This window comes from Anolis carolinensis, chromosome 2 (genome assembly GCF_035594765.1).
Source record: "Anolis carolinensis isolate JA03-04 chromosome 2, rAnoCar3.1.pri, whole genome shotgun sequence".
Taxonomy (NCBI): domain Eukaryota; kingdom Metazoa; phylum Chordata; class Lepidosauria; order Squamata; family Dactyloidae; genus Anolis; species Anolis carolinensis.
Window position 1 is genome coordinate 219,463,807 of NC_085842.1, and position 25,123 is coordinate 219,488,929.

Genomic DNA, 25,123 nt, shown 5'->3' on the forward strand with positions numbered 1-25,123 from the left:
AAAAATTGAAAAGTTAGCACCAGTGAATTAAGCATAATAAAAGGTAGCAAAAAAGATGAAAAATTGCAACATCTGCCATTCATATCTATAGTGGGATACAGAAAGCTGCCATAAACCATAATTGTAAGGGAGTTAATGCTATCATATACAGTAATTCTTTTTTCTTTCTTGGCTGACTCATAGCAGAGGGATCTTATCTTGCAAAGAAGTACTACATACCTTACACTGAGGAAATCTGACCAACAGTGTAGAATTATAGAGTTGGAATAGACTACATAGGGCCATCCAGTCCAACTCCCTGCTATGCAGGAACACACAATCAAAACACTCTTGACAGGTGGCCATCTAGCCTCTTCTGAAAAACCTCCAAAGAAGACTTTACTATGCTCTGAGACAGCAGATCCTGGGGGCCACATGCAGCCCATCGAAGCCATTTATCCAGCCCCCGTGGCGGCGGCTCCCTCCTCCTCCGTTGAGGAAGGTGCATGCAATTCGAGGGAGGAGGGAAAGGCACACGCCTTTCCCGCCTCCTCCCTCACCTGGTGCATGGCTTCCAAAGCTTTGCATGTATATAATGGTATTTTAATTATTATTTAATTAATAATTAATTATTAAGGGGTGCTTTGCTAGTACTTTTGGTGCACAAAGGCAGAAGGGGGTTGGGTTAAATGGCCCAAGGGATCTCTTCCAACCCTCTTTATTATTATTATTATTATTATTATTATTATTATTTTATTATGACACAGCAAACAAGATAGATATGCTGGATTTCATATCACAAAATCACAAGTCGAACACTTCCCAAGCGTTTAGGACTGTGTGATGTATTTTCGGATGATGCGCGCAGATCCCAGTAGGATGGCCTTTTGCCGTTAGCAGATCGTAATTTTGTCAATGTCTATTGTTTCCAAATGCCGGCTGAGATCTTTTGGCACGGCACCCAGTGTGCCGATCACCACCGGGACCACCTGCACTGGTTTCTGTCAGAGTCTTTGAAGTTCAATCTTGAGGTCCTGATAGCGGCTGAGTTTTTCCTGTTGTTTTTTGTCAATGCGACTGTCACCTGGGATGGCAACATCAATGATCCAAACCTTTTTCTTTTCCACAACTGTGATGTCTGGTGTGTTGTGTTCCAGAACGTTGTCAGTCTGGATTCGGAAGTCCCACAGTATCTTTGCGTGCTCATTTTCCAATACTTTTGCAGGTTTGTGATCCCACCAGTTCTTTACTGCTGAGAGGTGGTACTTGAGGCATAAGTTCCAGTGAATCATTTGAGCCACATAGTTGAGCCTCTGTTTGTAGTCTGTCTGTGAGATTTTCTTACAGCAGCTGAGGATATGATCAATGGTTTCGTCAGCTTCCTTGCACAGTCTAAATGGCCCAAAGGGTCTCTTCTAACCCTCTTTAATATTTTTATTATGATTATGATTATTATTAACATATTTGTTCTGTATTTGTTCCCGTTTTGTTTGTTTTTTTTTACTTCAAAATAAGGTATGTGCAGTGTGCATAGAAATTTGTTCATAGTTTTTTTAAAAAAAACTATGGTCCAGCCCTCCACCGGTCTGAGGAACCATGAACTGGCCCCCTGTTTAAAAAGTTTGGGGATCCCTGCACTACTGAATAGTTCTTATCAAATTCTTCCTAATGTTTAGGTGTAATCTCTTTTCCTGCAAATGGAATCCATTGTTCTGTGTCCTAGTCTCCAAAAACAGCAGAAAACAAGCTTTCCACGTCCTCAGTGTGACTTCATTTCAAATATTTAAATATGACTATCCTCTCATCCTTCTTTTCTCCAGGTTAAACATGCCCAGCTCCTTAAGCAATCTCTCATAGGACTTGGCTTCCAAATCTTTGATCATTTTAGTTGCTTTTCTCTGGATATTTTCAGTAAACTATTATTATTATTATTATTATTATTATTATTATTATTATTATTATTATTATTATTATTGTTATATTTATACCCCGCTTTATCTCACCTGCAGGAAACTCAAATGAAACACATGTATTCCTTTTACCTCAAAGATGTTTTCTTTCTTTGCAAGGATGCTGAGCCTTCTCTATGCATGAGAAAAACAGCAAAGGCGTTTCAAGGAACCCTTTATGGTGGCTAGAGCCAATGTATTAAAACACATACTCACTGGGGGGGGGGGGGGGGAAATAGAACTTTTATTCTATTTAAGCCCATTGGTTATACAATAGATATATGTCCCATGTTCTACATGTGTTATATACAAATGCACAACACACATGGTTGTGGTATGTTGCTCAAAGCTTTTCAGTGGGATATAAATTCCATAATGAGAAGTGATCTGCCAAACTTATTCCTGTCTGAAAGGGAAATTGGAAAAGTAGAATTTTAACCCCATAATTAACACTCTTCATTGTCCACTTGGGTAAATGTCAGGACTCAAGTTTTCCAAAAGTGGCAATGTATATGAATAACAAATGTTTGCCAAAAAGGAACTTCTTCCTTCTATAGGCCATTCCTTTGTGTGGACATGGAAAATGTCATCAGCCATAGTTATATAATTGTTTTTGTGTAATTTATGGCCATGACTTTGGACTTCTGTCTTGTATACACAAACATATCTCTTCTGCAAGACATGTGTCATTCTGGAATATATAGAAAGGTTTGAACTGGAACAACTTATATTAAAGGTATTACTCCTACAAGTACAATAGTGTCATTACATCATCTTCCATTCTTTCATAGAATACTGGTAAATATGAAAGGTCCTTTTCGTTGGGAATGTATATTCCTAAAATATACACAAAGAAAAACAACAGGAAGTGGAAGGGATCAGAGCTAGGATATGTGATTATTTAATCAAAAGTAGAAAGGTGATTAGGATTAGGTATTGATTTTAGGTTGATGTATCAGAATTGGCAATCAAGAAGATGATGGATGTGTTGTGTGGTTTCCAGGCTGTGTGATAAGAAAGAATGGGTTCCCAAGGGCTTAAACTAACAAACTAAGAAAATTAAACAAGAAAATTTATTCCATTATGAATGCAACTACCATTCATCATACTGTGAATGCAACAGTTTTTAATTTGTAACAATTTATCTGATATTTATATTCGTTTATTGTACATAATACAATGTTTAATGACATCTAATACATTGTTATTTTCACATTAGTGGGTACTTGTTAATTCCAGGCTGTATGGCCACGATCTAGCAACATTTTCTCCTGACATTTCACCTGAATCTGTGGCTGGCTTCTTCAGAAAAGCCCTGCGCAGAAACATGTCAAACATAGGATGCCCCATTCTTAAATGTATCCTTTTGAGATATTGAAGACCATTTGAAAACCGCTTTATTTCCGTGGTCAGCATAGCAAGTTGAAACTATTTCAGTCTATATCTGGTAATAATTTTTTTCTGATGTTCATGTTTGGGCCTCTTTTGTTAGAGATATTGCATTTATTCTGTTTATTTATTTATTTGATTTGTATCTTGTCTACCTCTCCATATGGGAACCAAAAGATGATGAGTTCTTGTGAGGAATTCACCCTTTTCTGATAGGTTTTGTATGTTTCTTAGTTTTTGGAAAATTACTAGTTGAGCAACACTGAAAAAGAAATTAATTCTGGATTAAACAACATTGTTGGTCGCCTCAATGATGGGAAAAAAAACTTTCTTCCCTTGCTCCCGTTCTGTCACTACCTGCTCGTTGGAGGTTCTTGTGTGATGTAGAGGAAATATATGGAATAAAGGATGTCAATTTTTAATAAAATTTCTTGACATTTTACAACTGCAGGCTGTGTGCATAATTTTTGTGTAGCTTATATCTAGCATGTGGTTCTCTAATTATCTTGGCAAAGGAATTTGCTGTGTGTGCACATGAATAATAGAAAACAGGTGGTCACGAGACTGAAAACCTCTTAAGGTGCTTGCAGCTAAAAGTTCTGCAAGAGTATTTTTTCTGAGCAAGAGAAGCAAATGCTTGTGATTGACTTGAAAGGAAATTTAAGTTCAGACTTGGAGACTAGCCATTTGCCAAGTGGCTGTGATGGTGTTGGTACAAATATTTAACATGTCTACCATTTGGGGTCCCCTTGAAGTGGATCCTTTAAATTATGTCGCCTAAAACATGTTTTAAAAAGCAGTTAAGATGTTTAATATGAGAAATGCTGAATTGGAAGCTTTGTTAATCAAAAAGAGGTGAAGAGTGTCTGCTTTTGCTAGTACAATGGTCATTATTAACTTTCTGCCCACCTCTCAAAGCATTGCACACAATGATGAAAAGTGTTGTTTAGTTCCTCTTGTATTATGAATACAATGGGCTATAAATCAGAATGGTCTGTGATAGTGTTATGAACTTGAAATGCTGATATGGCAAATGTTTCAGAGCCCTATATGTAGCGTCAACCTGCGAAATTCCTTTTTTTTTCCTACAATGAAAACTTTTTTTTGCCTAGACTGGGAACTTTGGTACATTGTTTTAGGAATTCACTCATTTTTTTAAATGTTCTTTCCATGAGGTTAGTCACATTCAGATGGTTTTAAGGGCACTCTGGCTAGTCATTCATTTACACACTTATCTCATATTACAGTACTCTCAGTTAACCAGAACACAAGCAACCAGAACTCTTAAGCAACTAGCAAAAGTCAAATAAAAAATGCTTTAAATACAAATTAAAATACGTGTATAAGACAGCAAGAGTGTATTACATTAAGTTTGTCTTTATTTGATTTTAATTACTGTGTTTCAATTGTAATATCAAGTCAATACACAGTTTTTAGTATGTATAGTATGGGGTATAGTATTAGGCTTGTTATTAATAGTAACTCCCAAGCAACCTAAAACTATGGGTACCAAATTACTGAGAGTCTGCTAGATAGTCTATTCTTTCTCTTCCCTTTAGGAGTAGGTGAGAGTCTTTTAAAGTACAAGGCAACCATTTTTAAATGTTATATTGTTTATTCATTTGTATCTTTTTTTTGGAAAAAGGTAAATTAAAATAATCATGTCTGAATTCTTTAGTACATACAGTAAACAATGTTCTTATTCACCACAGTGCCAAGTAACTCTTGAATCTCAGCCCTTTAAGGTTTGACTTCCTTGATTACCATTCAGGCCGGGCTGTGGCGCAGGCTGGTTAGCAGCCAGCTGCAACAAATCACTCTGACCAAGAGGTCATGAGTTCGAGGCCAGCCCGTGCTGCCTCTATCTCTGTCTCTGTTCTATGTTAGGGCATTGAATGTTTGCCTTATATGTGTGCAATGTGATCCGCCCTGAGTCCCCTTCGGGGTGAGAAGGGCGGAATATAAATACTGTAAATAAATAAATAATAAATAATTCATCGGAATGACAAAAAAGAACATACTAATTAAAATTAACTTTTAAAGGCCAAGGTCCAAAGTTTTAAAGTTATCCATTTGATAGCGGTTTTATCTGGATATTTAGTTTTCAGGTATAAGAATGTAATAACTAACTATAAGTACATGCCTTTTAAATGTATGTTATCATGCGATACCATGGCTCTATTTGCTTGTAATCTTTTTAACAGAATAATTACTTGATAGTCCCACTACTCAAAACTTTCTTCCTATTGATCACTGTAGATAAAACTAATCCTTCAGATGCAATTAACACATGTATAGTCTGCCATGTACAAATTAACCACAGCAAATCACCACCCATGTTTCACAGTGGCTCAGATGCAAAAATTTTGTGGCTGAGTACTGTTAATGCATTCAATTGGTAAATGGATATATTTGGATTGGTTTTTGTTTATTGAACTCTTTACATGGGCAGATTTTATTGCTACTCTTGACAGTGCTAGAAAGGCATTGAAATTAATTTCCAGGTGATCCTGTGTTACAGCAGAGCTGAAACTATCTGAATTGAAACTCTGTAACATAGAAATGGACAAAGTACAAATTCATGTTCCATGCAGGCCCCACAGAGCCATTTTAATGGCCCACAGGGCACCTGAGTTTTATTTTCCAAAAACATTTCTCCTAAAATGCCCCCAAGTTGGAAGAATATTGGCATGTTTTGTCTTCCCACCTCAGTATTTTTGGCCCAGGAAAGGCGTGTTTGGTTATTTTGAAATAAATTTCATAGGACAATCTTTCCTGTAGTTTTTTTAAAAGGCATCTCCTGAGCCTAAAATGCACATGAGCCCCCCCTCCCCCCAAACATGGGTAAAATGCCCACATTTCCTAGTGGTTATTTGGGCAAAGACATTGAGTTTTTAAAAGGATGTGGTCCTCCTAGTTTTCCTAACAACAACAATAACAACAACAACAACTTTATTATTGTATCCCGCCCCATCTCCCCAAAGGGACCCGGGCCAGCTCATATGTGGCCCAAGCCCAAAATACACCACAAAATACAACAACAAGGTACATTTAAAACATATAAACATATAAACTCAAAGGCATATAAAATACAATAAAAATATACTCATAATAACCAATAGCCTTCTAGTCGCAGTGAGCATAACCAGGATTGGAGGTAAGGCAGTAGAATTTATTTATGGGCAGTATCTTGCAACCTCTGAGCTGGACCAGAATAAAGTGCAATAGCTGGGTATAGGTGAAGGTGAAAGGACACTGTCAATTTGTGCAAACGCACATCGAGAGGATTGTCAGAATAATTGCAGTGCAGCAGTAGTTGGATGGAATCAGTGGAACGCAGAACGAAGAGACAACCAGAGACTTTGGTAAAACTATATACAAATTTTACTGTAAGCAGTAATAAACAACACAAATGGACTTGCAAACAATAGACGAACACAGGACTTGACTCTCACTCCAGGCAGACAGAACTTGACTAAACTCAACCAGACGCAATCAGCAATGCAACAAACACTTGTGTCTGGACACTCCCTGGTTCCAGCCACACATCAAGGTCAATGCAGCTTCTTAGTAATTTAACTATTTCCAGACTATAGTACACTCTGGATGATGCAATCAGTATGCAATACAGGCAAGACACAAATTTCATTTAAACACTATCAATACACAAATCCCACATTAACAAGGATAATGTGGCCCTCTATCTTCCTCTGGTATAATGGAATTGCAATTGCATTACTAGTGCCCTCCAATTTTGTTGTCCTCCAGCTGCTTGAACTATTTTTTCCCAAAAACTTAGCTGGATTGGCAAGTGATTTGGAAATATGGCAACTGTAACTCAGTATATTGGTAGTTTTTTCTTGCCCTAGTGAGTTCCTTGTTTTATGCCTTCTGTATAGAGAACAGAATTTGTGTGATTACTCTTGATTAACCACGATCTTTTCCCATCCTTCCCTTTCTCCCCTCCTCAATTATAATATGCTAGAGTTCCAAGCGAGAGTGGAAGCCCCTGGAGGATCGAAGCTGCACAGATATCCCATGGCTGCTACTATTCATTCTCTTTTGCATTGGCATGGTAAGTAACAAAGAAACAGCTCGAGGTTTCAGCAAAACCTTTTTTCGATCATTGGACGAAGTTTAAAATATAATTTTCAGAAAGTGTATTCATGTTAGGGATGGGCCACTGCAATTGATTAATACTTGCCCATGAATGCCAGTAGCCGACTACAGCACCCAATTTCTGATGCTGTGAGGATGTTGCCAACCACCAAGCTATCTCCTAGTTAAAATAGTTTGGATACCTATGGAAACATTCTTCCTAGGTTGAAAATGCTACTGCTCCATTGCAGATCAGCAAACAGTTAACCAATGAGATTGATTTGGGTAGAAAATGGAGCATTAATTTATCTTCAATTTGCCCACAGGGGGTTCTCTGTGAAATAGCAGGTGAGACCAGAAGGACAGGGAGGCAGAGTTGCAGTGGTCTTTTGGAATTCTAACCCCCTTAATCAGGTGCCCTATTTTTACATATCAGCTAACTCGATTAATATTTTTTGAATATTCATGAAGTTAGTTGGCGTGTAGAGCCAGTATGGAGTGGTTTGAGTGTTGGATTAAGTCACTGGGAGACTTGGATTCAAATTCCCGTTCACTCATGGAAACTGAGTGACCTTAGGCAAGTCTCACTCTTTCAGCCTCAGGGGAAGACAAAAGATAAAAACCTTCTTAAAAAACTCTGCCAAGAAAACCCCAGAATAGATTTGCCTTCTGGTTGGCATATGACTTGAAGGCACACAACAAAGTCACATTATACATGGTGCAATAGATATCTTTTTGATCATACAGGGTTTATCTTTTTAAAAGAACCATATAAATCCTTTCAGTATTTCAGAGAAAAGGGAATGAAATTGGAACAGTCATTTCTCTCTTAAACATCTCTGACAGAGACCTATCAGGTGGATGTTTAAAAAAACCCCTATTTTTAATGCAGTTTGCCACTTCTCATTTTATTTCTTCCCAGGGTCTTATTTGTGGCTTTTCAATAGCAACTGGAGCAGCTGCAAGATTGGTTTCAGGATATGACAGTTATGGAAATATCTGTGGACAGAAGAATGTAAAAGTAGAAGGAATAGAAAACAGTGGCTTAGACCTCACAGAAAAAAAGTGAGTACACCAGCTAACTACTACGATGGCTGTTTCAAAAACAGATGGAATTGGCAGTGTATTGCAAGCTTGAGAGGCATATCCATTTAGTAATTTATATCAAACATTTTATATATTATATCTCTACTGAATTATTCTTGTACCTGGATTATTGTGAGGATCATGTGTGACCTAACGGTATTCTTGTGAATCAGGATCTCTGCACTTTAATGCTGTTGCTAGTGCATCTTGTCTTTTGGCAGAAATTGATCGGTGTAGCAATATGTACAATGCCTGGTATCTCTCTGGAGATTCTTATATTACTTACAAGGCGCTGTCACTTCAGTTTAGGAAAATGCCCCGTTAAAACATATTCGTTCTACATGCTTGTATTAGTATTATACAAACTTAACTGTCAAGTATCCACAAAGAAACACAGTTGTTGTTTGAGAAAGTGCTGAGAATTTTCTGTTACTTGCACAGCCACAATTTAATTCAAAAATCTATAGCCATTAGAGATGCTTGGTACTTTGATGGGTTTGAAAGTATAGGCTTTAGGAAACAGAATTTCATATATGTGTGATATCTGGGGAAAATATTCATTTTCTGAACATTTAAAGTAGTCTTGAGTTTAACTGGGCTTTAGGAAACAATAATTCAATTTGACTTTAGGTTCTGCCACTGAAACTGATTCTTGGAAATGAAATGAACAGCAAAAATATTTTTAGGCTCTTGGAGAAGTACAAATCGAAGTCAAAGAGAAGCATACTATTGATATTTTCTCTTTCGTTCTTCGACATTTTAGATACTACTCAGCAATTAATTTGGAATTTGCTTACAATGAAAAGTACAGATAACTTCAAAACTGCAAGTTTGGGAGGCGAACAAATGTGTAGATCTAATATATAATCAATATAGACTACAATTAAATTGAATTTTAACTACGTTCCTTATCTTCCTGATTTATGTCATTTTGCTTTGCTTTCATTTCAACAATATGTTAAACAAATTATCCATATTGATCTAGCAGACTAAAATGGGAAATGGAATGGAATCGAAGCTGTGGGCATCACTTTTGATATATTGGGGAAACTGCTAATAGATACAATGACACTTTTAAAGGGAAGAGATGAAAATTGCCTTAAAAGGTGAAATTTGTATTTGGACTGCATTGTATTTTAAGTCATGAAGATGGAATGACTAAACCTTTTCCTTCAGTCAAGTTAGAGTTTAATAACAGTACAGCTACATTGGCTTCTTTCAGATATTGAAAGTGAGACAACTATGCAGAAAAGCTACTATTGCTGTAAAAGACACAAGGAGCTTGACTCTCGATCTATCTTAATGTTTATTTCTCATGGTCTCAGGTACTTGTCCTTTTGACCTTAATCTTTTCAGAATTTCTCTCTGATGAAAGGATGCATACAAATACAGTCAGGCATACAGATAGATAAAGTGGTATGGCCCACAATGAAACTAGTTTCATTTCTGTTCAGTAGAACCGTCTCAAAAAAAGAAGAAGAAACATTAGCTATTTCTTTCTGAATTATTTATGCCATAATATTACAAAGTCAAACAAAGAAGCTTCTTGAGGGTACTCAACCTTTTGATCCCTAGATAGAATGTAATGGTACATAACAGATCAAATAACTCCAGATTCATGTTCTAATAACGTCACCTGTCCTAACATCAGTTACAAGTTATATTATTCCTGTATGTCAAAACTCACTGAACTTGTAGCATATCAAATAATCAAGAGGCTAATATTAAATATAGCAATGCTAAATTAGAACGAAAGTTTGAATAGTCATACATTCCATTCATAGCCTGTTTCAGGACTGAAATACAGCTGAACCTTCAGTCTTGTGTTCCCTAGCAACTAATTCACAAAGAACCCACAATTAAATGGTAATACCAATTGTTATTATTTAAATTGTAATAGATGTGGAGAGGAAGTTTCACTTCTTTGCTGCAGTCTTAACTTGGTTAAGATCATGAACTGCAAGGAACCTCTTTGTTCTTGCCAGTGTATGAGAATTATTTTTTTAAAAAATGGTAAGAACAGAAGAAACCATCAACTATCATAAAACAGAGAAAATGATTTCCATACTATCTAACAGACATGGAATATTTATTCTTATAAAAAGAACTGATAAAAGGAAACTAGGGCCTGTAATTACAATGACCTGATACTTCAAATCAGTGCCTCTCATCCTGTCTAATGTAGAGGAATTGGCCAGGGACCAGTACCATATTTGTGCTCTCTGGGCACAGATTTTTCTTTCTTTCCTAGACACTCAATGCAGACTGGCAACGGATGGTTTGCACAACATAACTGATCTACAATTCACCACTTTGAGTAGTAGTGTGCTGTCATAGTCTTACATAAAAGTCTACTTCCTACATAACTTTTAGAACTACTGTATATGTTTGTGTGTAACCCAATCTCATGTATAAATCAAGGGCAGGTTTGGGGCCAAAATTATGGATTTTCATATGGCCTGTGGATAAATCAAGAGAGAAAAGTACCAATACAACCTCAGTGGTTAGCTGCTCCTAACCGCTATTGCACCTATTTCCCCACCCAGGCATCTAAAAGGCAGAGAGAGTAGAGGGGATTGGTTCTTTTTATGTCCTTCTGGGTGGACTAGGCTCTCACCTTTCGCCACTCTGCTCCAAGGAGGGGATAGTTCCTTTTTTTGATAACAGAGAAGGCACAGTGCTTACATCGACCCATGGATAAGTCAACCAAGAAATGCACAACATGATGAAATAGCAAATGTCACCAGCTCAGGCTAAGTGTTGTAGCTTCTACTGCTGGATCTTAAAAGCTGCAGATACGCCATCATGCCTAGACCTGGAAGCAGATAAAAGGCTCTTCCTACATTCCATTTGCCACTGCCCTGGCCTTGAAGGGAGAGAAGAAAATGCAGGATCTGCTGGACTTAATCCTGTCCTACACTGGCATTCCCTTTTCGTGTCCTGTCTTTAGATTGCCAATCTGAGGGCAGGGAATTGTTATTTTGCTTGTAAAGTACTATGTATAGTGATGACACTATGAGAATAAGTAGATGATGATGATGATGATGATGATGATGATGATAATAATGACAACCACAACAACTTTATTTTTGTACCCTGCCTCCATCTCCCCAAAGGGAATCGGGGCGGCTTACATATAGCACAAGATGCCTAAAACAACGCATAAAATAAACACACAGTACAATACAAAATAAAACAACTAGTATATAAAACAACAATTTGAGATGCTACAATTTGTCATAATAATAATAGTAATAATAATAATTTTAAAAACTTTATTTATATTCCGCCTTATCTCTCTGGAGGGACTCAGGGTGGATTACAGTCATAAAAGGCAAACATTCAATGCCCAAACACAGCAACAGTACACCCGTAATAACGAAAATTGATGACCTCACATATAAAAGCAAATTATGACTTAGCAGCTAAAACGAAATAATAAAAAACAGCAACCTGCTATATCAAACATAAAACAAAGTTAATCATGGATTTTGGAATTGTATCCATGCTAAGATAGCAAAACCTTGATGTGACATTTAATAATAATAGTAACAACAACAACATTATTTTTGTATCCTGCCAACATCTCCCTGGAGGGACTCGGGGCGGCTAACATGGGAGCAAGCCCAGACAACACAGGTTAAAATATAACAGAGTAAAATTTACAAATAACAAACATAAAAACATAACAATCAGTAGCCTAACATAGTGGCCATTTACTCAACTAAAGGGCAAGGCACGAGCTTGTGCAAAATAGTTGCAAGGACAGGGCTGGTGGGAAAGTGCAAAAGCCAGCTGATAAATATGGGCTAGAAGGGCCAAGACATTTTTAGCAAAACAGCTATAGGGCAGGGACAATGGTAAAGTGCAAGTGCAAGAGCAAGATGCTGAGTTATGGATAGAAGGACCACAATTTTCTCGTGAACTGCTTAATCAAGAGCTTAATTCTTTATGGAAAGCGGACAGGGTGGGCGCTAATGTAATCTCCCTGGGGAGAGAGTTCCAGAGTCAAGTGGTCACCACCAAGAAAGCCCTTTCCCTCGTCCCCATCAACTGCACTTGTGACAGGGGCAAGAGTGAGGTTCATAGGGGAAGATGCAAGGTTCATAGGGGAAGATGCAATTGTGAAGATAGGCAGGACCCAAACCGTTTAAGGCTTTGTAGGTAATAACCTGCACCTTGAATTGGGACTGGAAACTTATCAACAGCCAGTGGAGCTATTTTAACAAGGTAGAGCAGGGGCCCCCAAACTACGGCCCGTGGACTACATGTGGCCCCGAAACCATTTTGCTCCGGTTAGCAACCTGTCTGCCGACCTTTGTACTAACTGCAATTTCTAGGCCATCTTCAAAAGCAGCCCCACATAGAGCAAATTCTTCTTCTTCATTCACATAGTCGTTTCCGACTCTTTGTGACCTCATGGACCAGTCCGCGCCAGAGCTCCCTGTCGGCCATCGCCACCCCCCCAGTTCCTTCAAGTTCATGCCAGTCACTTCAAGGATACTGTCCATTCATCTTGCCCTTGGTCGGCCTCTCTTCCTTTTTCCTTCCATTTTCCCCAGCATCATGATCTTTTCCAAGCTTTCCTGTCTTCTCATGATGTGACCAGAGCAAATTACAGTAATCCAATCTGGAGGTAACTAAGGCATGGACCACCATGGCCAAGTCAGACGTCTCGAGGTATGGTCGCAGCTGGCAAACAAGTTTTAACTGTGCAAAGGCCCTCCTGGCCACCACCAACACCTGAGCATCAGGCGTCAGCGCTGAGTCCAGGAGGACCCCCAGACTGCGGACCCGTGTCCTTAGGGGGAGTATAACCCCATCGAGCACAGGTTGCCACCCTATACCTCGACATTTATAATCTGGATTGCTGGAATCTATTAAATACCCTCACGACTTGAACTGATTTATACATGCAGAATATCTGCAAAATGTATTACTGTATTACTGATTGTTTTTGAAATATCATGGCTTATTTTAATGATTTTTTTCTAGAGTTTCTTGAAACATTATACATTAACCTATCATGTTTTGAACAACAAACCAGGCACCCTCTAAGCAGTACTGTTATAATGTATTACAACCATTTAATACCTTTTGCGTGTATGTATTACTGTCATTTCCTTGAGACTGCTACAGAAAGTTTTCCATCTGCTCAGCAGCTGACTTAGCAGATGGTTTCAGTGCAAGACTGCATTTAGTACACAGAATTATTTCATACTCACTTTCTTGTACAAAAGTTTATAAAAAATCTAATTTATTCAAAAAAGTCTACTCTTTTAACCATATTAAGCAAAATGTGAAAAATATCCAAGTATCCTTCTTGAACATAAATAATACAGAAAATGTTTTCTTTCCATGTAACTTTCTGGTTGCATGTTTAATCTTAAGTACAATGCTGCTTAGACCCTGACCGATCATGGTTTCCTTTCCCATCTTTTCAGATACCCTCTTCATGGATATTTATGTGAAATTGATATGTTGGAATACGTAATTTTTCTCTTGAATTGAGACAGAGGTCAAACCCTTATCTTTTAACACTCCTTATGTACACAGGCCTTTGTTGACTTTTAATGCCAATCATGTTGTCGACCGCGTTTTAGGGGATCGGGCCCTTAAGGAGAGACCCGATCCGGTCCTGAGAGAACGGACCTTGGCGAAGCCAAAAGGAGAATTACGAGCCGCAATACAACCTGAAGCCGAAATGAAGAAGGTCCGCCAAAGTTGAAGGAAAATCCGCCAAGGAGTCTTTATTGAGCAATTCAGCTGAAGAGGACTCTAGTAGCGATCATTCGGTCTACTAGGGTACCATAAAATCAAAATAAAGCCATATTTATACAAAATTTCAGTCTGACAGCCCTTTGAATTTCCCGCCCTGCTCCCCCGCCTATCTGATCGTTGATAGGCTAGAAGGTTGAACGAGGCGGGCTTTCGCTTCCCGCCTCGTTTCGTTGGCCCAATAGGAAGCTGCCTTATGTCTCTACTCGGTCCAATCAGGAAAGAGAAGGCGGGAGTTATCGAAACAATGAGGTGACGGGACAGGAACTAGCGGATTAAGTCCTGCTAGACCGATTTCTAAAGGGTGCTTAATTTATTAATGGCAGCAATCAAGGGTGTCCGGGTTTCTGTCACGTATACAGATTTTAGATATGCCTTGGGGTGTCAGAGATGGAAGCAAAGATGGGTGGGGATGAGCCATATTGACAGGCTCTGCAGGGCGCCTTCCTGAGGTGTCCTGGTTTTTCCTTTGGGTGAGATATGACAATGTTTGCCTTGGGGCGAATCACCTTTAGGTCAGCAAACTCCGAATTCGGTGACTCAAGCCCTATATTGTCCATGCAATTTGAATTTGATTGGATTTAGCGGTGGCAGATTATCCCTTTGTTTTTGGGAAAGGAAGCCTGGGTCATAGGAGATGGGATAAGTCCTGGGGTTCATGTGGAGTCCAAAATATTTCCTATTTGATTTCATGCTTTGACAATTATACGAAATAAAATGAAAAATAAAATAAAGTTGGAATATAAACCATGCTGGGAAAAATACATATTTTCCGGGGATCCCAAAGAGTACAGATACATATAGGCAGATAGATAGATTTCATGGAAATAAGGGAGAATTCATAAAAGTGAGTTACATTGCATAAAGGGGAATCATGAATGATATAAACAATTGAAAATACTTGATAAGAACGAAGTTCATAACATCTGGAGAACCCAGCGTGGAAATCCATAAAAGTGGAGTTTTAGCAGCATGATTTTACAATTCATGAAGTTGTTATCTCTTGCCTCAGGCTAAAAGGTCAAACACCTTTTGTACAGAGAGTTTTAGTAAACCACAGTAAACTCCAGTAAAAAGTCTCAATCACCTTCTACTATAAATATATGGAATATAGAACATAAAGTCTTGATTTTTGAACTATCTTTTACAAAGTCCTGGGGGGGAGGGTGGTCACCTCGATCACAATCATTGGTGTGATTTTATTTACCTGTCCTGGACTACAGAAGTATTTTAATCTTTTGTTTTTACATTATTTAAATTATAATTTCCTTTCATGTTTCCTTCATGTACATTATTGTGGGATGTTTTATGAAGAGTGAATATAAATGCTTTTACTAAAGAAATCAACAAAGGAGACATTTAGTATACATGAGTATGTATGAAAGGTACTGCCTGGATCTATTACTTGAAACTATTTCAATAAGATACATTTATTTATTAGTTTGTTGATAGCTTTCCTTTCTCCCAGTAGCAGGACTCAAACAAGCTCAGATTATTATTAAAAACAGATGAAGCCTTGAAAAAAACATGTTATAAAAAAAAATACACAGATCTTTTTGTCTCATCCACTAAAATGACCAATAATGGCTGCAAGACCCCCTGTGAGCATGGTTGGTTGACCATTTTGGACAGGTTTTGCACACAGAGCTGTTTTTGGCCCATAGGGGCTTTTGAAGATGGTCACTCATAGATTTAAAGAAAGGCCATTATAGAAATAGTCAAAAGCTTCAGGAAGTAGTGTTTGCCATTGTTTTATGGGGAGAGCCACCCCTCTTTTATTTATTGGAAGTTACAAAAATAGTATGAGGTTTGTTTACCCCTCTGGAAAGTGGTGGAACTCCATATTCATTGTACAAAATCCCCAGTTTTCTTCCTACAATTCACAAAATTTTTAAGTCTTTTTTTGCCCTAGATCATAAAATGTGTCTAGTAGAATCTTATAATAATGTATAATCAACAACTTCGAGAAATACTTGCCTTGTTGTCTTTCACTGTTTTTGTACATCTGTATAATTTTATCTTTATTTTATTGGCAATTTTTCTTCTTCAAGACAATTGTCTTTCAGAGTGTGTGTGTGTGTGTGTGAACTCCTCTAACTCTGCATATTTATTTTTAGGAGAAAATATACAGTATGTAACTTCTTACAAGTTCAAAATACAACTGTCCTGAATTCCATCTTACAATGGATGCTGCTGCTATCCCCAAACTCTTTGAACAGGGGATATGACCCAGTTGTATAAGCTGTTTAACATTATTAGGAACAAAACTGATGTATTTGTGGTACATTGGTTTGCATATTAGAATAAGAGTCCGTGGGAGTGGGGATCGAATGTGTGCTCAGCCATGGCAACAAGCCACACTGTCTCGGCATAATAGGAAGGCAATGGCAAACTGCTTCTGAACAAACCTTGCCAAAAAAACCCCAAAACAACCCTGTGACATAAGTCAGAAATTACTTGAATGCATAAAAAAAACTACAACCACACTAATAATTGGGAAATACTAATTTACTTTCATAATAGTTATGTATCAAAGATACTGCTTTAATTCAAACTACCAATATAATTTTACTAAGTGATTGTTACTTGGTATGTTAGTGTGAGGCTGAGATGGTAATAATCATCTTGCATGTTCCAGTTTGAAGTAATAGCTCAGTTTTTATGTAGTGGTTATAAAATTCATTTTATAGTGGAAATGTTGAAATGTATGAACTGTAGTTCATTAACGTGCTGGAGATCAATCTCTAACTGTGAACAATTGATTAAAGTAAGTTGCTACTTTTCTGCATCAGATATGTTAAAATAACCACCAGCATTTTCTGCAGTGTTTCTTTTGTTAATCATTCTGTAAATTCAGCATTTATTGTGCTCATTGTCACTAAAATGAAGGGCATTTATAAATAGTGTGGCCACCCTTGAGAGTGTATGGATACCAAATTTAGTTGCTATATATAATTATGAAATACTCAAACATACTTTTAAATCAGCTGTTCTTCCAGATATAATCAGAAAAAAAACTGAATGTTCCAGGAAAAAAATCACGGAGAAATGAGAGATAATGCTGTACTTGGAAGATGTGTTGTGAGGTTGCTAGCACTTCTTTATTCTCCATGGTCCCCCATTCCTTGGCATTCAAATCTTTCTTGTTTTCATAGTTTCTGTCTTTGTGTCCTGTTGACATTTGCTCACCAATCAACAATTGAGTCAGTGTATTCCAGTTGGAACTAAATGGTTTCAATCCTTAATGGGACAGCCAAGCGTATCTCCACTATGAACCAGTGTGGTGTAGAGGTTTGGAATATTGGGCTACAACGCTAGAGACCAGGATTTGAATCCCTGCTTGTCCAGAAACCCATTGGGTGACCTTGTGAAAGTCGCACTCTCTTAGCCTTAGAGGAAAGCAATGACATACCTCCTTTTTGGAGGCTTTTAAACCTCCTTTTTGGAGGCTTTTAAACTCTTTTTTCGATAGAGTTACGAGTTCGGTCGATACAGGGAATGCTGTGGATGTAGCCTACCTGGATTTCAGTAAGGCCTTCGACAAAGTCCCCCACGACCTTCTGGCAAACAAACTAGTAAAATGTGGGCTAGACAAAACTACGGTTAGGTGGATCTGTAATTGGCTAAGCGAACGAACCCAAAGGGTACTCGCCAATGCGTTCTCTTCATCATGGAAAGAAGTGACAAGTGGAGTGCCGCAGGGCTCCGTCCTGGACCTGGTTCTGTTCAACATCTTTATTAATGACTTAGACGAAGGGTTAGAAGGCACAATCATCAAGTTTGCAGACGACACCAAACTGGGAGGGATAGCTAACACTCCAGAAGACAGGATCAGAATTCAAAACGATCTTGACAGACTAGAGAGATGGGCCGAAACTAACAAAATGAAGTTCAACAGGGACAAATGCAAGATACTTCACTTCGGCAGAAAAAATGGAAATCAAAGATACAGAATGGGGGACGCCTGGCTTGACAGCAGTGTGTGCGAAAAAGACCTTGGAGTCCTCGTGGACAACAAGTTAAACATGAGCCAACAATGTGATGCGGCAACTAAAAAAGCCAACGGAATTCTGGCCTGCATCAATAGGGGTATAGCGTCTAGATCCAGGGAAGTCATGCTACCCCTCTATTCTGCCTTGGTCAGACCACACCTGGAATACTGTGTCCAATTTTGGGCACCGCAGTTGAAGGGAGATGTTGACAAGCTGGAAAGCGTCCAGAGGAGGACGACTAAAATGATTAAGGGTCTGGAGAACAAGCCCTATGAGGAGCGGCTTAAAGAGCTGGGCATGTTTAGCCTGCAGAAGAGAAGGCTGAGAGGAGACATGATAGCCATGTACAAATACGTGAAGGGAAGTCATAGGGAGGAAGGAGCAAGCTTATTTTCTGCTGCCCTGGAGACTAGGACGCGGAACAATGGCTTCAAACTACAGGAAAGGAGATTCCACCTGAACATCAGGAAGAACTTCCTCACTGTGAGGGCTGTTCGACAGTGGAACTCTCTCCCCCGGACTGTGGTGGAGGCTCCTTCTTTGGAGGCTTTTAAGCAAAGGCTGGATGGCCATCTGTCGGGGGTGCTTTGAATGCGATTTCCTGCTTCTTAGCGGGGGGTTGGACTAGATGGCCCATGAGGTCTCTTCCAACTCTACTATTCTATGATTCTATGAGGCTGGATGACCATCTTTCAGTGGTGCTTTGTGCTTTTCCTGAATGGCAAAGGGTTGAACTGGATGGCCCATGTAGTTAGTCTCTTCCAACTTTATGATTCTATAATTCTTTGATTCTGAAAAAATCTTGCCAAGAAAAGCCTGTAATGGATTTGCCTTAGGATTGCCATAGGTTGGAAATTACTTTAAGGGACATAACACAATTGTATGATAAGAGATGTCATTTTGAACTCTGAAAGTGTCCTAAAATTTTTTAAGTGTAAATAATAGCCTATTATAGGAAAAGAGATTACATTTTGGATTAAGAAATAATATGATAAAATGAATTAATAATTTCTTTACAAGTGGAATATTTCGTGACTAAAACTTTGTGTTGTTCTTTTGTTGAGCTCATAGCATTTTTATGTATCTGTTTTTATTGCAGGTATGTGTTCTTTTTGGAACCCTGCAACGTAGACCTGGTAAAACGGAAGATCAAATCTATAGCTCTCTGCGTGTCAGCATGTCCACAGAGCGAACTGAAAACTTTGGCTGATGTTCAGAAATTCGCAGATATGAATGGTAAGGCAAAGAACAGTCCTGTTTGCTACTTTTCCCAGTATGATATAGGGTCACTGTTTTGTGCATCTATCAGGCAGCAGATTAAAAATATAGAAATGTAAATATGTGTTCCAACAAAATAGTCAGTGTGCACTTAAACTAAGATTTCCAGTTTCTTTCACACAGGATTTTTCTAAGTTGCTTCTTACTGTAACGTATGTGTACCATCAACCAAACTGAATCAAATGAGTGTTCCTAATTTTTTAAAAACAATTCCCAGTTATATTTATAGCAATTAAAACTCATAATATTACTTGACTGGAATGTACTTGAAGAGCTGGTCAAACTTAATAGCATTGTAATATTAATGTCATGGTAAAATTAAATGTCAGAAAGACAAGCATCATAAAATCATCTACTTGATAGAAAACATTAGAAAATATTAATCAACTTGCTGCTGTACACCATGCTTTTAGAAGAATTTTTGTAGTATGATTGTTGTCATCATTTATGTAGAACCCCGCAACAAAGAGCAAAATGGAGAAAGTACGGCTCGTGGATCTTAAGTTTTGTAGCCCTCTTTTGTACCTTCCCACAGTTGCCTGTCACATCCTAGAGTAAGAGTTTTTGGGAGCATCTTTGTCTCTCCTTTCTTATTCCTAGGTTCAAGCTAGCTATCATGCAATTCTGTCTTATCCGCCCAAACAAGCTGGGAGAGGGATGCTCCAACATTCAAAGAAGGAGAAGAAGGCCCTGCTTCCTCCAGACTCTGGCTCAGGCATGGGCAAACTATTGCCCTCCTTCTAGGTTTTTGGACTTGACCTCCCAAAATTCCTAACAGCCTCAGGTGTCTTAGTTTTTAGGCCTGTTCGTGTGGCTTATTTGGGGTGCTAATTCAGAAAATTGCATTTGATAGACCACATCAGCTTTAGATTATTAAATATGGTTTCCTGTGGGCAAGCAGATGGTGACTACTGGATGGCACATGTTCTGTATGAGAAACTAGAGCTTATGTAGTCTATCCAATGCAGTTTTCTGAATCAGCACCCCAAATAACCAAACTGAATCTAATGATGACCAAACACTGATTCGTAACCCTTTTGGTACTAATGTTGGAGAGTGGTCCCTGGTCAAGTGCCCCTGGTCAAAAAAGGATTGGAAACCACTGAACTAGATTGATAGGGATATTATCCAATCATCTACTCCCTCCTGTTTGCTGTGGTGAAGCTGTTGTTCCTGCCAGCGTGACAAGTGTGTACTATCTATGAAACCGAGCAACTGTCTATCATAACATGAAGGCTTCATATCTTCTACTCAGTAATCAGATTCCAATGGGAATTTAGACTCTTTTCATAATGTCATATACTTTTGTTCCTGAAAGTATTCAATATACCATATTTGGAACCTTCTTTTAACCTCAGTTCAAATATCTAGGGAAGTAAAACCATAAACCACTAACATTGTACAAGGGCAGCTATTGAATAGAATATGACACTTAACTAGCAGAACGGTATTTCAGATTCATCTACATTCTCAGCCATTTTAAGAACAAAAATGACCATGCCTTGAGTGGAGGGTAGACACTTGGCTGCACTTTTGCTGAAAATGTTGACAGAGAGCAGCACAGGGATTACATTAGAGCACTGGTTCCCAACCTTTAGTCCTCCACAACTTCCAGAAATCCTAGCCAGCTTACCAGCTGTTAGGAATTTTAGGAGTTGAAGTCCAAAACACGCGGAAGATCAAAGGTTGGGACCACTGCACTAGACCTATTTCAGTTCCCCTGTTTCTTATAACACCTCAAACAACAAGAAAAACTTCATACCACCACAATGGAAAAATGTAGCTGCAGAAAGAACAGGGGGCTTTGTCTTCTACTTAAAAGTAATTTTGGCTCCTGGCCTGTTTTAGAAAGAAAAAGAAATGGTTCTTAGACTAAATCTCACTTTTGTCCGTTCAAGGTAATTCATTTTCAACTGTCCTGAATATAATTATAGCTATTTTTTTGTCCAAACCTACTGATTCTTCTGCATTCTCTGGATGTCATATGGGTCTTTTACTCGAACATAACACCCCTTTTACTTAACACTCAATGACTGTTTGTCATTTGAGAACAAAGAAAGGAAGATTCTGTAGTCATAAGTATGGGCAGATAGGAGATCAGTGAAATACCATGTCATATTAGATAGTGAAGCTGTTATTAATTACCACAACAGGGAAGTCTTTTGAATAGAACAAGGACAGGTATAGGTGCTTTTCCTGATGGAATTATAGAGAGCCGTAATCTGATGGCATTAATGTTCATTTGGCAGCATTATCTGGTAGTTGAAAGTGGATATGGCATTTGGGGGGCTGATACTTTCTTCGGTACTACAGTGATGTACCTCCTAGCTTGCCAGGATCAGATAAACTTACGGATTTCTAATTGTGCTGAGCAGAAGCTACAATGAAGAACATTGATACTTACCTGTAAATAGGTTCTTTCAGTTGCCATCTCTGTACTTACAAAACATGCAATTACCTATTGGTTACTGCACTGGCTGACATAGCACTGAATTGTAGTTCAACTGATCCTGCACATAAAACGAGGGGTGGGACTACTGTAAAAACCTTTCACTCAGGAATATTCCAATGTAAGGCTTTGAACATGTATAGACCAAATGTGTGTGAACGCAGGTTAACATCCTATTGTGTCAACTGATGTAATTTCTTTTTAGTACATAATTGGATTTTTTTTTTTGCAAAAGACTGTTGTATCCCCCCTTTTCTGTCAATTATAGGACATATTTGTACATTTTTCTCATAATCACAAGGAGGGCAAAAGTGCACATCATGGGACAGACATGTAGTTTCTAACATGTATAGTCACATCAATATATGGGGTTTTATGAAGGGAATTGTTGGCATTAACATTTCCCCCCATTTATCCCCTATAAATCTAATTGTGAGTTGTTTTTTATTTTTTCCCTCTCTCCAGGCTCTGAAACCAGATATAAGCTTAGCTGAAGGGAGAATGGCCTTGCAGGGGCATTTGCTGGGAAGTATTGGGTAGGCATGGGAAAGAGATTTTGGTCTTTTTTGGCTCGCCTGTCTGTTTTCTATTTCTATTCAGCTTTCCTCACTTGAGAATGAATATGCATTTTGCTGTGATAATACATAGTTAGTTCCGTCCTAAGAGAGCCTAGCATGGAAATTTCTTGCATGGAGTGTTTGCTGTGATTGTGCCCTTTCAGATGTAGAGCTATTCAGTACCAGAGCACATTATTTTCCCTGCCATATTTTGCTTCCTAAGGAGTTGTTTTAAATGTTGAAGTGCATCCAAAATAGGAAAGGGAGTATCTGAGTTTTAGTTCCAGAAGCTCTGTGCTATTTGTGATAGTTTTGTAGTCATATCCTTAAGGGCCTGCTGGAATATTAGTGCAGAGAGATCCCAAAGCACTTCAAATAAAAGGCCATTTCAGTGCAGAGCCAGTAATATAGAAACATTTGGAAATTCATAAGCCTTTACGTAATTCTCTTTAATTTCTATTTTTAAATGAGTAGTTAAATTGATTTGTATTGGAAATAACAGCAAATATTTCATAGAAATATCTGTTGTCCATGTTCATTGATGATGGAGATGTAAATACACAATAGTGATATAAATATTGATATCTAAAACATTTGTCTATGCAAACCAGTCACTATCATTATTGAAATGGTCAAGTACTGATGCTGTCAAAGGCAGAGCAGTGACTCAGGTGCTAAGTAAAAGTTTTTGAGCTTCCAATTTCTCACTCGCGTTGTCTTGTAAAAACGTACCTGAGTTTAATTGATATTCTTTCTTATGATGAAGCTGCTTCTTTTTTATTACTGTAGCTGTGCATTTTGGGGGTGGGGGTGGGGATAATGTCTGCATTATATTTTGTTATTGTGTGACTTCAAGTAATTTACAAACCGTGCAAGCCTATAATGGAGTGTTCTTGGCAAGATTTATTCACAGGAAGTATGCCTTTATCTTCTTCTGAGACTGAAACAGTGTGACTTGCCCAGGATCACCCAGTGGGTTCCCAGAACCAACTAGGGATTCAAATCCTTCCAGAGTCCTAGGCCAACACTCAAATCACTACCATGCACAGGTTTTACTGTTTAAAAATATTTAAGAGATGTTAAATTAATGGGAGTAGACCCATTGAATCATTGGAACTTACATAGGTGATTTATCAATTTAAATTTTGCATCTAATTCAGTAGGCTTACTCTACTTAGGACTAAGAACTGAGTTAGGTCAAGATTGTATTAATGCTTCTGTTTTGTATGTTTATTTATTTGGGCGCCTTGGATTGAGCTCAAACAAGTTATAAATGTCAAGTAAAATTAAAGGTAAAATGCAGCTCCCCTACAGGTTAGCATAAGCCGATTGAGGTAGCAAAGGCATATATGTGAGTGAAATAAGATTATTTAGAGCCCTCACTCACGCTTGTTTAAAGAAGACAACAGTTCCATAACAGGTAGCAGAATCACATAATTACAATAAAGAAATTTAATCTTTTTACATTAAAATGGTTTTTGTTTGATCTGGTCAGCATAATATGTAACTGGGTTGCATACACAAGGGATCCAAGCAAAAGGCTGTGGATTTGTCGCTCCTATAACCTATACATTCAAGTTATGTTCTGCTAATTTCAGAGTGACCTTTATCAAAACGTTTGACTAGATTTATGCTAAATATCACTTTGAAATGTACACTTGGGAGGCATGGCAGCATAAATCTACCCATGTCCAAGGCATTGATCATTCACAGTGCAAGCCTTAGAAATAAGTTCCAGTGTTTCAGTGATACTTCCTTCTTGATAAGTTTGCATATAGCAACAAGGAGGTGGCATGGAAAACTATCTAATAGAAGAAGAGGGTGTTTGTTCCCATTAGTAACTGCTCGGGCTATGGCGCAGGCTGGAGAGCAAGCCAGCTGTAACCAGCTGCAATGAATCACTCTGACCAGGAGGTCATGAGTTCGAGGCCCGCTCGGAGCCTATGTTTGTCTTGTCTTTGTTCTATGTTAAAAGGCATTGAATGTTTGCCTATATGTGTAATGTGATCCGCCCTGAGTCCCCTTCGGGGTGAGAAGGGCGGAATATAAATGCTGTAAATAAATAAATAAATAAATAAAAGTATTCTGTCATGTATAATACTGTGGTTCTAACACTTTATGACTCAGTAATATCTGCAGTACCAGCAGCAACTGAAATCTCTGATAGTAAAGTTTGAAAGGATAAATTAATCCCTTTCTATTTTAAAAGCTTGCTTTCTCTCCCTTACCACCTTTTCTTTTCTCCCCCTTCCTCATCTACTATGCCAACTTGTCCAGGTTTTTAAATTAGCATTAATGTGCTAATACTAAACCAAGGCATTGGATTTTATCAGAAAAGACACTGTAATCTCTCTTCACTTTGTGTGACCTTGGGGGCAGCTGCTTGTGCTTGAAGTAAGCGTATTAGACAATAGATGTAAATGCTGACCATCAGGACCAACTAACAGTTGGATTGAAACTGTAGATAAAGGAATGAGAAAAAGTAATTTTCTTTGGTGGACATTATTGCAAGGGGTGACTTCCTGGTAGTTCCATTTTCATAATTAAGATAATTTGGTATCTGATTTA

General features: G+C 38.2%; 1 protein-coding gene across 2 annotated transcripts in view; it reads left to right on the forward strand.

The window, feature by feature from the left end:
* slc44a1 (solute carrier family 44 member 1) overlaps positions 1 to 25,123 on the forward strand; it is a 116,229-nt gene that overhangs the window by 42,793 nt on the left and 48,313 nt on the right. For both annotated transcript variants that reach the window (XM_008115280.3, XM_008115281.3), the window contains exons 2-4: positions 7,303 to 7,392; positions 8,338 to 8,480; positions 19,371 to 19,507. In XM_008115280.3, the coding sequence (XP_008113487.1) occupies positions 7,303 to 7,392; positions 8,338 to 8,480; positions 19,371 to 19,507 (370 nt within the window). The remainder of the gene's footprint in view (positions 1 to 7,302; positions 7,393 to 8,337; positions 8,481 to 19,370; positions 19,508 to 25,123) is intronic.